At 36.7% G+C, this 13,053-nt stretch overlaps 1 protein-coding gene across 1 annotated transcript in view; it reads left to right on the top strand.

The window, feature by feature from the left end:
• Positions 1-12,750, top strand: part of METTL25 (methyltransferase like 25) — a 65,298-nt gene extending 52,548 nt beyond the window's left edge. The window contains exons 10-12 of the mRNA XM_086471337.1: positions 10,302-10,376; positions 10,996-11,067; positions 12,627-12,750. Of these exons, the coding sequence (XP_086327463.1) occupies positions 10,302-10,376; positions 10,996-11,067; positions 12,627-12,725 (246 nt within the window). The 3' untranslated portion in view covers positions 12,726-12,750. The remainder of the gene's footprint in view (positions 1-10,301; positions 10,377-10,995; positions 11,068-12,626) is intronic.
• The last annotated feature ends 303 nt before the right edge of the window (positions 12,751-13,053 follow it).

Below are 13,053 nucleotides of genomic sequence, written 5' to 3'. Positions count from 1 at the left end.
ACGTCCGATTGCAGGAAGATATACAGGGCTGGAAACACTTCTAACACATCCGCAAAGTAAAGCTATTAGTCACTTTGATTTCATCTCCTGCTATATTCTATATAGTTGCTGCTATGGGCTAATAGCATATAAGGTAGTTCCTTTGTCTCAGTCAAAATACTTCACAAATCACTTAGCCCTTTCAGATGTAGACATATGCTGGGGAGATAGAACAGCAATTTCAGGGGTAGGGTCACCTTAAGCTTGCACGCATGAAGAAAAGTTTATGCGCCTGTCAGTGAGTGTGTTGCAGATTTACTTGGTTTTCTTTAACCACGCTCCCAAGTCTCCCGTGGCTGGTGTATTTCAGTTTTGAACAGTCTAGTGTCTGCACATAGCCCAAATTTGCTGGTGCTCTTCCCCCAGAAAAAGTCATTTATTTGGCGGGTGCCCCATCTAACAACCTGGGATGAGATCTGCAACAATAAGCAGATGGTTAATGCTCAGTTCCCACCATCCCCATTTGTTCTAACTCTGACCAGACTTCTCAAAAACAGCTGCTGCCCATTTGTCTTTTCCTGATCCTGTGCTTCAGGTAGAGCATCCCAAAGAGATTTACAGCTGTCAGGTCTCAACTGGAAGGTCAGTAAAGGGCACTAGACCCTTCTGTGAGGCATTGTACCCATCACTGTAGCATTTACATTAATAACACAGTAAGAGAAACTCGTGTCCTGTAAAAGCTGATTTATCGTCTTAAGTAATATAAGCAGCTTTGATATTTGATATATTATGTCTATCAATGTTAGACTAAAAATATTTCAAAGCCTTGATGTGGCTAAATTTAGATATAAGACGTATCGTCCTGTATATTTCGCAAAGGTTATATATTTAGAAGTATGTTTAATTCAATAAGCATGTTAGTGCTTTCTTTCTCTACAATGACCAAAACTTTTAGGTTTATTTATAATAATTAATTTTATGTAATTTTGTCTTATTTTTATAAGACTCTCTGAAAATATTACATAATCATTTATAAAGTAATCCTTTTCCTATATTAATTATGCTTGCATTTTTAATATAATTAAATAAATCCAAAGGTATGATACACATTGGGCTTACTAGTTCAGTTTTACTGGAATTCCTAAATTACTACCCTTCGCTACACTGACTTTTATGTTTTTCTAAACGCCAAACTTTAATTTTGAATGGTAAAAATGGTAGGTAATAGTGAAATCAGAATTTGTGTGAAAATACAGGTTTTTTTGCACTAATTGGTTATTTTTTGTCAGACAATTTTTTTCTTATGTCTTTGGACACTTTTTAAATAGTTAGTGTGAAAAGCTGATGTATATTTCATATAGCAGTAGTGATTTTTTAAAACAGTGATAGTTTTTAAGAAAGCGCAAGAGCAAGCGTGTGTGACTTTTTGCTTTCATTTTGGTGACACAAACAGCTACCATAGCATTAGCATACATGTAAAGCCTGTAAATAATTAGCTGAGCTGAGTGATCTCTCAGTGCTATAACTATCAAGTAAAAAATAAAAAGTCAAAGGTCTGAGTTTTTTAAGACAATAGTACAATAACTGATTCTTTGATTTTTTAAAAAAATAAAATAAGGATATGTTAGTTTTTAAAATAACTGGTTTTACACTTGGAGCATAAATATGGGTGTATTACTGGTTTCAGTGATTTGTCACTATTTTAGAACTGCAATTTTAATATATATTTCCTTTTTATAATTGTTCAGATGTCAGAGTGAACATGGATTAAAGAGATGTCTTCTATTATTTTAAGATGAGGCAGTTATTCATGTTAGCTAAATATTTATTTAATATATTGGGCACAGTCCTGAATAAATTTTCCGCAGACAGACATAAATTATGCTGTGGTTGCGTGCATTTATTTATATGATAATAGTGCTCTTTAAGATTAATGCAAAAATAGTTCTAACTTGCTTTGTTCAGATTCCTGTAGCATTAGATGGAAACATTTTAGATAAAGCACTGCAAAGCCAAGAACTTAAAGATGGGACTTTCACAGACTCCTGCTAAGAGTCTCAGATGTCTTGATTCCATAAATTGTAGGCTCATAGAATCATAGAATGTGTTGGGTTGGAAGGGACCTCTAAAGGTCGTCTAGTCCAACCCTCCTACAATCAGCAGGGACATCTCTAACTAGGTCAGGTTGCTCACAGCCCCATCAAGCCTGACCTTGAATGTCTCCAGGGATGAGGCTTCCACTACTGCTCTGAGCAACCTGTTCCAGTGATCCACCACCCTCATATTAAAGAACTTTTTCCTAATGTCCAACCTAAATCTACCCTTTTCTAGCTTAAACCATTACCCCTCATCCTGTCACTACAAACCCTTGTGAACAGTTCTTTCCCTGCCTTCTTATAGGCCCCTTGCAGGTATTGGAAGGTCGCTCTAAGGTCCCTCCGGAGCCTTCTCTTCTCCAGGCTGAACAATCCCAACTGTCTCAACCTGTCCTCATAGGACAGATGTTCCAGCCCTCTGATCATCTTCGCGGCCCTCTTCTGGTCATGCTCCAACAGGTCCACGTCTTTCTTGTGTTGGGGGCTCCAGAGCTGGACACATTACTCCAGGTGGGGTCTCACCAGGGCAGAGTAGAGGGACAGAATCACCTCTTTTGATCTGCTGGCCATGCTTCTTTTGATGCAGCCCAGGATGTGACTGTCCTTCTGCAATTGCGCCCCAGTGGCTCATGTCCAGCTTTTAATCCACTAGTACCCCCAAGTCTTTTTCCACATGCCTGCTCTCTAGCCTGTCTTCACCCAGACTGTATTGATACTGGCAGTTGCCCCGACCCAGGTGCAGGACCCTGCACTTGGCCTTGTTGAACCTCATGAGGTTCACCTAGGCCCACCTCTCCAGCTTGTCCAGGTCCCATCTGGAAAATGCTTTATGAAAATGCAGTGGTGAATGTACATTGCAGATAACTTCATAGTCAGTGGCTGGGAAAATGTTTGGAAACACCTCTTGAGTTTCTTGTGATCCATCCCTAAGATCATATTTTCCCCCTTTCCACATCAAACCAGAAGCCATCTGACAAGCCTTTACAAACTTTGTAGTCCCTCTGAGGAACATGCAAGTGGAAGCCCTGTCCCCCCATGTTGGCTTCAAGTCCAACCTGTGCAATGAGCTGTCCTGGTTTTAGTCCCTAATCATGTTCTACACATGTAATGGTGAGTAGGCGTTGAGGCTATTCCTTCCCATTTCCACATCTGTGCTTCTCGTACAATACCATTTGCAATTTATCATCTATATTTCCTAGTTTGGTACTACACAGCTGTGCTTCAAATGTTCTAATGTTCTTCTGACTCATTGAACACAACTATGTCAAAATCTGTTAAACAGAATGTTTCATGTGTTTTTTCATAATTTTAAATTAAGAGACATTGTGCTCTGTACACATCATTGGCAAGCAGTGTTGTAATTAAATGAGCAGGTGACCCTGGAGCAAGAGAAAAAGCCTCTGTCCTTATGGAGCTTGTCAGAATAAGTTGCATTACAGTATTTAGAATGCTGCACTTTCTTTAAATGAGGTGTTTGAGCAGCTCCATCGTTCCTAAAAAATGCTTAATAAGGTTTCCACAGCCATGTGAGAACACTGTTATGTAATAGACCGATCTTTACTTCTTCCACCTTTAATACAGATGATGTGTTTAAATTTTCGCAGGCAAAAGTAGGTTTTCGTATGAATTTCTGACCTTACTGATTTTGACCAAAGGAGTGTGGCATTCTCTAAACCTATCCCAAAGGATTAGTTGAGTGAAGAATTTCTGAGCTTAAATTCAGTACTGATATGAACTCTTTAACCAAATGAATTTCTTTGACTTCCTAAATTCAAATGGCTTAATATGTTATTCATTCCTCATTTGCAATGTTTCTCTGTTTCTGAAAACTGAGTCTTAAATAGATAATTACTGCTGGCAAATTCATAATTTAAGTTTTAGTATGGTGTGCTATTTGAGATACCAATTGTCTAAACCAGTTTGGTTTTCATATAGATTTCTTGGAAGAATGCTAAGTGCCACTAGGATGTTTTCTGATAACTAGGTGGGTTTTATGATTATTTTATTTTTTCACTTCTGTCAGCTAAATGGCATTGAAAGAAGCAGAGAAGCTAGTTTCATAGAAGTGAAATATTATATATTCACTCTGTATATTATATAGACAACACTGTTGCTACTGTAGAAAGAGTGTGACTGGCACTTTTACTATGACAAAACATTTAAGAGCATCTCCCCCCCTTCTTTGGCATTTGTCAGTGTCTTTTACAACATCATTGCACTGTGTTCTGTTATGAATTTAATAAAATGCCCACTTTGACTTAATATGTTACAACCCTCACCGCTTTAGTCCTCCCAAACTACAGTGCTTATAGGAAGTCATCCTGGGGTGATACTGAAAGACGAAAAGATACATCTCGTGACTGGTGATGCAATAAGATTGTGCCACATGTCCTGTGGGATCTGTACTGTATCTTTCTGAGCTTCTGTAGATCACATAGTACACCCTGTTTCCACGCTTGCCTGAAAATTTGAGTACTGTTGTAATGTGAACCAATGATCAATGTGCTGAATGAGAAAAAAATGCAGCCATTGTTTTGGTCAGTGTTTCCTACAGGACAATTCTTTACAACAATTTATTTCAGTAAGACAGAGAAGAGGGCATTGGGTAAATGGGGAGATGTGCTTCTTTTAGCTTACCATAGAGTGTCACTTGACTTGTTATATCTCTTTAGCAATGACTAGTGGAATATCATAAAATGCAGTTTGCGAATGAAGGGAAGTAAGAGGAAGAATCTTACTGTGTGGCTTCATTTTACTGTTGTTTTAAAAAGTGTTGAAAAACCATGTAGTTAAGACTGGGGCACTGTCGGTAGTGGAATTGTATAATACATTAAGACATGAACTAACCTGAATATGTACAACTATACTGGGAACTAAAAAGGATAATTTTTTGTGGAAATAGGCAAAGAAACGTATTTTTAACCTGAGATTTCTTATAATCTTAATGTCTATGCCACACCAAATTCAGTGTTGATGTCTTTAAATGACAGGCAATGCCTCAAACTGGTTGGTCTTTGCTAAGATTATTTCCAATTTTGATGCTTTTTGTTGTGTACAGCCATTGGGCAAAGATGAAGCAAAAGCCAAAACAACCCTCTCCACTTTCCCATGAATTCTAACACAGCAATTAGCTGAATCTAAACAGTCAAAAAATGAAGACATTAAATTAATTTACACACTTAATGCATTTTAGAATTGCTGAAGGGTTGACTTCTCAACTGTTTTCTTGGACAGAAGGAATTTCAGCTCACAGAGTTCCTGGTTCATTTGTTAGGGAAATGTTGAATGAAGGCTCAGGTATCACTTGTGTTACAGCCTATAAAGTATATGTGCATAATTCTGTTTTCAAGTATAATTGCTTTTCAAATAGACGAAACACTAATCCCAAATATGGTAGCATAACATTTTAGTCTGAGAAGGAATCTTAAGAGATGTAGCTTTTATTTCAATTATATGTAGTTATAAATAATAGAGATTGCATTAATCCAAAATGCATTTTAAACAAAGGCCTAAATAAACTTAAGTTTCTCAGTAATTTCGTTATCTGTTTTACATTATTTTACACTATATTATATTACGTTATTTTTAACTACCTTAGTCATGGGAAAATTGTAAAAAATTGCTGTATGTTATGATCTCCCAAGTGTTTTGAACTGGTCTAAGACACTGCTCCGCTAAAAGGGTTGCCTTACTGCTTTCTTGTACTTGTTCATGGTAATGCTGGTACGAGAAGAGAGGAAACATGGAAATGTGCAATCAGTGCAGGGGAAAGCAGTCCCTTTGAGGCAGCAAAGAGGAATTACATCTGTTTAAACAGACTGTGGAACAACATCCTTAGGCTCTCTCTCTCCTCTGTAGGGCATGTGCAGCGTGACTTTCATTCAGTCAAGATACTCTCAGTTTAGGGAAAGACACAACTCTGAAAAAATGTTCTCTGGAGAAATATTAAGTGTGGTATCACTAATCGTCACACATCTTCTGCCTGAATGTTTTCTTTTCAGCCTGTGCTCAGTCTGCATGTTTGTCAGATTGCAGTCTTAACTTTGGGGTGCTGAGGTCAAGTGGTATCTCGCGTGCTCTCAGGGCTCTGTTGAAAGTCTCCTAGCGTTCACAACAGATGAGTTTGGCCTATGGTATAGTTTTAGTGCCACCTCCAGCATATGGTATAGTTATAACTAGGTCAATGGAAGACCTTGCTGCCCTCTAGTTCCTCTGGGTTTTTTCAGCTATTTCAGCGACCACACCAATCCACAAAGAAATGAGTTTGAGAGAAAGCATGCACCACCATCACAGTGCAAAGAGATGAGGTGTTTTGCTCACAACCTGACAAAGACCAGAAGACATTGTAGCTAAATCAGCGAAGAAATACTGGCTAAAACCTCTCTGTATGTATTTGAAGGTTACTTGAATATCAGTAGCATAAGCTAGATCTTTGAGTGCAGAATCATTATTAAGACAACTGCATGATATATGTATTTGGGTTTTTTTCATGCATTTTCACTCAGGCAATAAGTTCATAGTATCAACATCATAATGTAAGAAGAAAGTTCAGTGCATGTATTTAAAGAATTTATTTTGAATACACAAATGCATGGCAACCCTGCAGTCACATGGACAACTCTATGGCTAAATGGGACTTGCTTTGCATGTGTAAGTACAATTCTGTTCCTGAATGTGCAACCAATAATTTACTCCTGCTTCACCTTGGAAGAATAGCTGAAGATTGTGTTGGGTATCTTTTAAGAACTGAAGCCAGGTGGCAAGCTGTTGCAGTTTCAGACAAAGCCAGTGTTATCTGGGTTTTAGTCTTCTTCCAGTAGATTGACAATGTAGTGAGCTACCAGTTACCCTTTTCAGGCCCTTTTCTATCAGTGCTCTTTGGTGGACGCTTTCTCTCTTTTCCAGCTGGGCTGTTTTATTGAATTGGTTCACTCACCAAACTTTTAACTGAAGCAGAGTTTGGAATAGTACCTAATCTATCCATGACAGCAGGATGAATTTAGTCAGAATGTGTAGTAAGCAAGGAGGGAGTGGAAAAGCGTTTGGGCTCAGTATTCTAGTATGGCAACATCCAAGAGCCATTTTTGATCTGGCTTTATATTTGCCAACCATTTGACAGCTTGTTTTCCTTTAATTTGAGTGCTTCATGTTGAAAAATGGAGAACATAAAGGAAGGAAAAGCAGAAAGGTTTCATGATCATATTTTTGCAAATACAGATCTTTGTATTTAATTCCAAATAGCCTGTAATTTCAAAAATCCATTATACTAAACCCCTTTTAATTCTCAGTTGAAATGAAAAGCTTATAGGGCAGAGGTTAAATAAACTATTTTGTTTATCTCATGAGTGATATATTTTAGTTGGTTTGACTTTTTAGAGGGGAAGAGAAAAAAAAAAACCCTCAGATATTTGCACAGCTTTACTGAAAATAAAATAGCAACAAGACCAAAAAAGTCTGTTAGTTCACATTAGTACTGCCAGATCAGCTACTCAACCTTGCCCCTGTAGTTGGCAAAAAGTACTTTCTAAATTAAAAAAATATGACTGAAAGACTACAAAAGTCTTTCTAACGCATCCCCTTGTTTTAAGGCACTTAGAATTTTGCATCATTCCTGAAAAATATTTGGCAAATCTTCTTAAAGCTTCCTGTGATGGAGAGTGACAATCTCCCCAGTCCTTAATTAACCTCAAAGAGAGAAAGTTTCTTCCAGTTTTTTGGCTGATTTTTTTTTGCTGCAATGCAAGCCAATTAGTTCTTATCCTGTCCACCGTAGACACAGTGAACAAACTGTTCCCTGCTTCTTGATGATAGCCTTGTAAAAGCTGTTATTATGCCCACTCTCAATTTTCTCTAATTTAGCCTGATCAGTTCCAGTTCTCTCAGTCTTTCTTTATGTTTTCTAGATCTCTGATCTCTTTTCTCTCTCAGGGCTTTTTCAAACAGTTCATTTCTTTCTTTGAAATCTAATGCCCAAAAGTGGATGCAGTATTCCAGCTAGAGCTTTGCCACTGCCAAGCAGAGTTGAAGGATTACTTCCTGCACTTTGCAGGCTGCTCTCCCGTACATGTTGCAGAATGGTGATGGCTTTTTTTTTTTTTTTTTTTTGCAGTAGCACAACTGTGACTCTCGCTCAGGTTGTGATCTGCTCTATCTCCCAGGCTGTCATTTGGTGTTCCCCGTCCTGAACAGCTGATTATTTCTGCTTGAGTGTGGTTCCTTCTGCTTTTCTGTACAGCATTTCCAACTTCTTTTCTAAGCAGTACTCCAATTTCTCAAAATTATTTTAAGTTCTAGCAATGCCATCCTGTTGCATATTTGCAGACTTAGTTAATTTGGTTTCTGTTTTATTGTCTGAGTTCTTAATGAAAACATTGTATTTTGTAATAGACCTCCGCTCAGCAGGTCTTTTCACTTGTTCGAAGACTCATTAATTAATAACTACTTCTTGGTTATGGTCATTCAAACAGTTTTCACTCGCTTTATAATACTTTAATCTAAACCTTTCTTAAATTTGCTTATGAAATTGTTGTGTGAAATGGTGTCAAAAATCTTGCTAAAATCAAAATATATGACAACCAGTTGATTTTTGCTGTTGTGAATCCTTTCACCCTCCTTACAAGCAGAGTGACTTGTGGTTTGTTCTTGACAAATTCATGTTGACTGTTATTCAACTGCTTATCTTTCAGTGTTTTTTAATTCTTTTTTTATTCCATTTTTTTTTCCATGCATTGAATTTGGACTGACTGCTCTATAATAAAAGACATGCATCTACTAGCTGTCTGTCATACCATCTTTGAGAACTTCTCAGTGACAATGAGAAATAGTTCTGAGGTCACTTCATTCCCTTCTTGGTTGTCCTGGGGTGAAGTTCATAATACATACCTGAATTGAAAACTTATAATTTGTGGAAATGTTCTCTAGTTTGTTTCCCTGGTTTAGGCTGAGATTTTACTTCTTTGCAACTGAATTAGCCACGTAGTCTCAAATGACTCTTCTAATAAAAGTGTGCAAAAATGTATTAAACGCTTCAGCTTTCCTAGTCTTTGTCATAGAATCATAGAATCATTTAGGTTGGAAAAGACTTTTTTAAGATCGTTAAGTCCAACCAAGCATTAACCCAGCACTGCCAAATCCACCACTAAACCATGTCCCTAAGGACCACCTCTACACGTCTGTCAGTACCGTTACTTTTCTACTAAGTTGTGGACTAGCTCTTTCCATAGCCACAACAGAGTAGCCATATTGCAAACTCCTGCTGCTGAAGAAGTACATCAGGCTATTTCAGCTCTGCTCTTTCCAGCAGCCTCCATCACCAATAACATTGCAAACCTACTTTCCACTCCTTTGACGCGTTCCTGAAGTGGCCAGCTCGACTGTCCTGTTTAGCATGCAGGACTGTGGACAGCAGGAACGTAGAGACATCATGACCTTTAAAGACTGGAACATGTTGTGGTCTGGCTGCCCTGTAGAGAACATGCTTTGTGAAGAGCAGTTATGGTTATAGCTTTAGCTAGCTGCTGAGGTGCCCTGGACACTAAGTGCTGAAAAGGAACGGGTGTTTGGCTTAGTCGAGTTCTTGAGCTGCTTTTGTATCAAATTCAGCCCCAAATCACAGCATTTGTAGTCATAGTGGCAGTGCTGGTGATGTTGTATCAGGTGATCGGGAAGAAGGGAACATGTAGTAGTTCAAAGTAAATAAGGTTTTATTTTAAAGATGGGTAACTTGAGGCACAGAGAAACAAAGTATTATTTCCAGAATCTGATAGTAGGTTTTGTAATGTGAAATATCATCCAGGAGTCCTGACTGAAGCATGTGACTCTCACACCAGAATCCACTCCTCAGCTATTTAAATAAATCTCTTGGGGATAGGGGTGAGGAGGGGATAAGATATGTGCGAAAGGAAATGAGAATGTTATCTCCACTTTACTGTGTAATACTCGTTTAAGAATGGCTAGAGCTTTCTGAATAATGAATGTATCTCAGCATTTCATGTCAGTGCAAAATGCTGTCTGAAGAACAGTTATTGTAAATGAGAACTGAGAGACTGCTATTGGAAAATTATTATAAACCTTAGGAAAGTGCTAATTTCAAAACCAAAACACGGATTTCATTTTGTAGTGTGACTTTCAATTAGGAAAAAAAAATATTTCATTTTAAAGTTCTCTTGAAAAAGTAACTAGAATAACTCTGATATCTTTTGTTTGTTTGTTTTTAATCCCTTGCAGCTCCCAGACAGCTGTATAATGGATTACTATGAAAAATACAAGCACAGAATGAATGAGCTTGAAGCATTTAATATGGTAAAAGTTATAGGATTAATACTATTACCTTGTATATATGTGCTAGTCTAGAACAAAGCCCTGTTAAGTTTTATGTGGAGGTGGACTGTCTTACACTGTGGTATGCAATCTCAAAAACAAAGCAGCTCCCCCTCCCAAACTTTGGAGCATATCCTATTCCAAAACTATATTAGGTGTCAGTAAAATAATAAAGCGAACACATGGAAGATTCTTTTTCAAGAGGGACTATTACCCTGGAAAATGAAATGTCAGTCTCCTTTTAAACCTAGACTGGTCTCCATGCAGTTATTTCATAAAAATTCTTTTTATTAAAATTCATTATTTCCCTCTTAAAAATTGTTCTGCTTCGTATAATATCATTTTCTTGTTGGACAATGTCTCAACACCAACTAAATAACATAGTTTCCTTACTTTATGGCATTCCATGTGGTTTTGATCTTTAATATAATCTGTTTTGAAGATGTCCATCCCACAGGAAAAATTGGCAAGGTGACATTTGTAAAACAGAACCACTAGAAAATGATTGACCTTCCTGGAATTGTTCTGTGGAAGTGTAGCTATTTGGAAGTGTATTGTCTCTCTTTCCCAAGACCACTGTAGTATCTAATCTTTCTTTCAGTTGAAGGTTGTTCTGGCTCCCTGCATAGAAGCTTTGATACTTCTGGATCGTCTTTGCTACCTCAAGGAGCAGGTATTTCTGCATTATATTTTATGATACCTAAAGGCTACATCAGCGAAACGAGACTATTTCAGCCAATTTATTACTATGCAGACCAAAAGTCTCTGTTGCAGAATTATTATTCTCATTATATTTGCAAAAGTATAAGCATTCATTCCATTTAGTATAAACATATGCCCAGCAGATGTTTTTATTTTCAGCAAAGCAGCAACAGTAAAGTTTATGTTCTTTTAATTGTATGGTAATTACTAGTCAATAGACAGTAAAAAATAAATTAATTAAATATGCAAAAAATCTCACTTTATACAACATACTGAGATATTTAATAATTAAAAAGAATATTGGAAATGCTAAACAAACATTGTGATATACATGCTAGAGCTTCCAATGAATATGTTTTAGAACATTTAATTCAAGAAATTTGAATTAAGTCCAAAGTATTTATGATTTCCTTTTACTGTTTCTTAATTAAGATCAATGATGAGAGAGGGTGCACTTTTTCCAACTGTATGGGTCAACTGAGGTACATTTGACTAACATACAGCCTGGATATATTTTACAAGTATAGACCTGGGATATAATAAGCAAATGCTACTACATTTACTCCATAATGATTTATATTACGGTGTTCCTTCTAACACTAATTTTGAGCTTGGCCTGATTAACTCAGAAGCAGCAGTCATACTTTCTCTGCACCAGTAAACATTATAATTTGCTAGGAGGAAATGGTAACATCTTCCAGCTTCTGCTCTGGGCCATGGTCAAAACAAAATTTTAAAGTAAAGTTTAAACCCATTCATGTGAATAGCTCTGGTTTTCCACCATAAACCCTTCATTTTAACAGCTCCATTTTATCCTAAGTAAAAATTCACTTTATTCTCTGCCACAGTGCACTTGGAACAACTGAGTTGTAGTAAATGCATGCTTTTCTTCTAACTGGTATTTTTACAGAGAGGCAGTTTGAAATATTTAAATAGTGATGTATTTTCCCAAATGCCAACCAGTTATAAATCACTTTGAAATCTGTATGATTTCCAATACGGGAGATCAGACTTGTTGCATTTAGCACTAATTTACCTTTTCTAAATGTAATATAGGCATTGATTTCATCTTGTACTGGTTGATTCAGAAAATGTGTTTAGAAAGAAAAAGTAGAAATGATAAAAGACATATGCAACATGAAGACTAGATCCAGCTGGCCTGATTCTTTTGAAAAGTCAGTTAATTAGCTTCAGTAGTAGAATGTGCTGCATAAAATGAGTAGGATTTGAGCCTTAATTTCTTTGCTCTAATTCAACCCAAAAAAAAAGCTTTATTGATGAAGTGGGTGGTAAGCTATCATTTGATAGTGCCAGAAATCATTTAAGGACTTTAAAATACATCCTGGTTTGGGTGTCCTTTTATTCACAACAAATTTTCCATTATTTTCTTTTTAGATAAGTGTCTTTCCTGCTTTGCATTAAGGATAATTTTTTTTTCAATTTATTATTTCAAAATGTGGACCTATTACCATATCTTAGCTTTTAAGTCAAACACATTTTTATGTACTTCAATTATCAATCGTTTTACAGGACAACATTGCCTGGTCTGGACTTGTGAAGTTATTTGATCCCGTGAAATCCCCCAGATGCTATGCAGTTATTGCTCTGAAGAAACAGTCATGTTTTTAAGTGGAATCAAATTGCAGATAAGTTGAAAACTCTGAACTGATACTGCTGTTTCTTCACTTTTATTCTGTTATTTTTAATTGACGACTCGTTGTACTTGTTTGCTTTTCAGCTGCAAAAGTGCAATGCCTCTTTGAATCGTGAGAAATAAATATCTTCTTTATAAATACTATTGCTTTCTTGTGTCAGTTATTAAACAATGTTGAATGCCTGGCTTTTATAATAAAAGTTATGACCTGCATTATGTGATTATTATTTTAAAATAATTTTTGTGTTTCTTTTTTTTAAGGCATTATACGATGTATCAACACCCCATCTTTTGATATTTCTA

The sequence above is a fragment of the Leptosomus discolor genome, chromosome 1 (genome assembly GCF_034619465.1).
Source record: "Leptosomus discolor isolate bLepDis1 chromosome 1, bLepDis1.hap2, whole genome shotgun sequence".
Lineage (NCBI taxonomy): Eukaryota > Metazoa > Chordata > Aves > Leptosomiformes > Leptosomidae > Leptosomus > Leptosomus discolor.
This window is presented reverse-complemented; position numbering and strand designations above follow the sequence as displayed.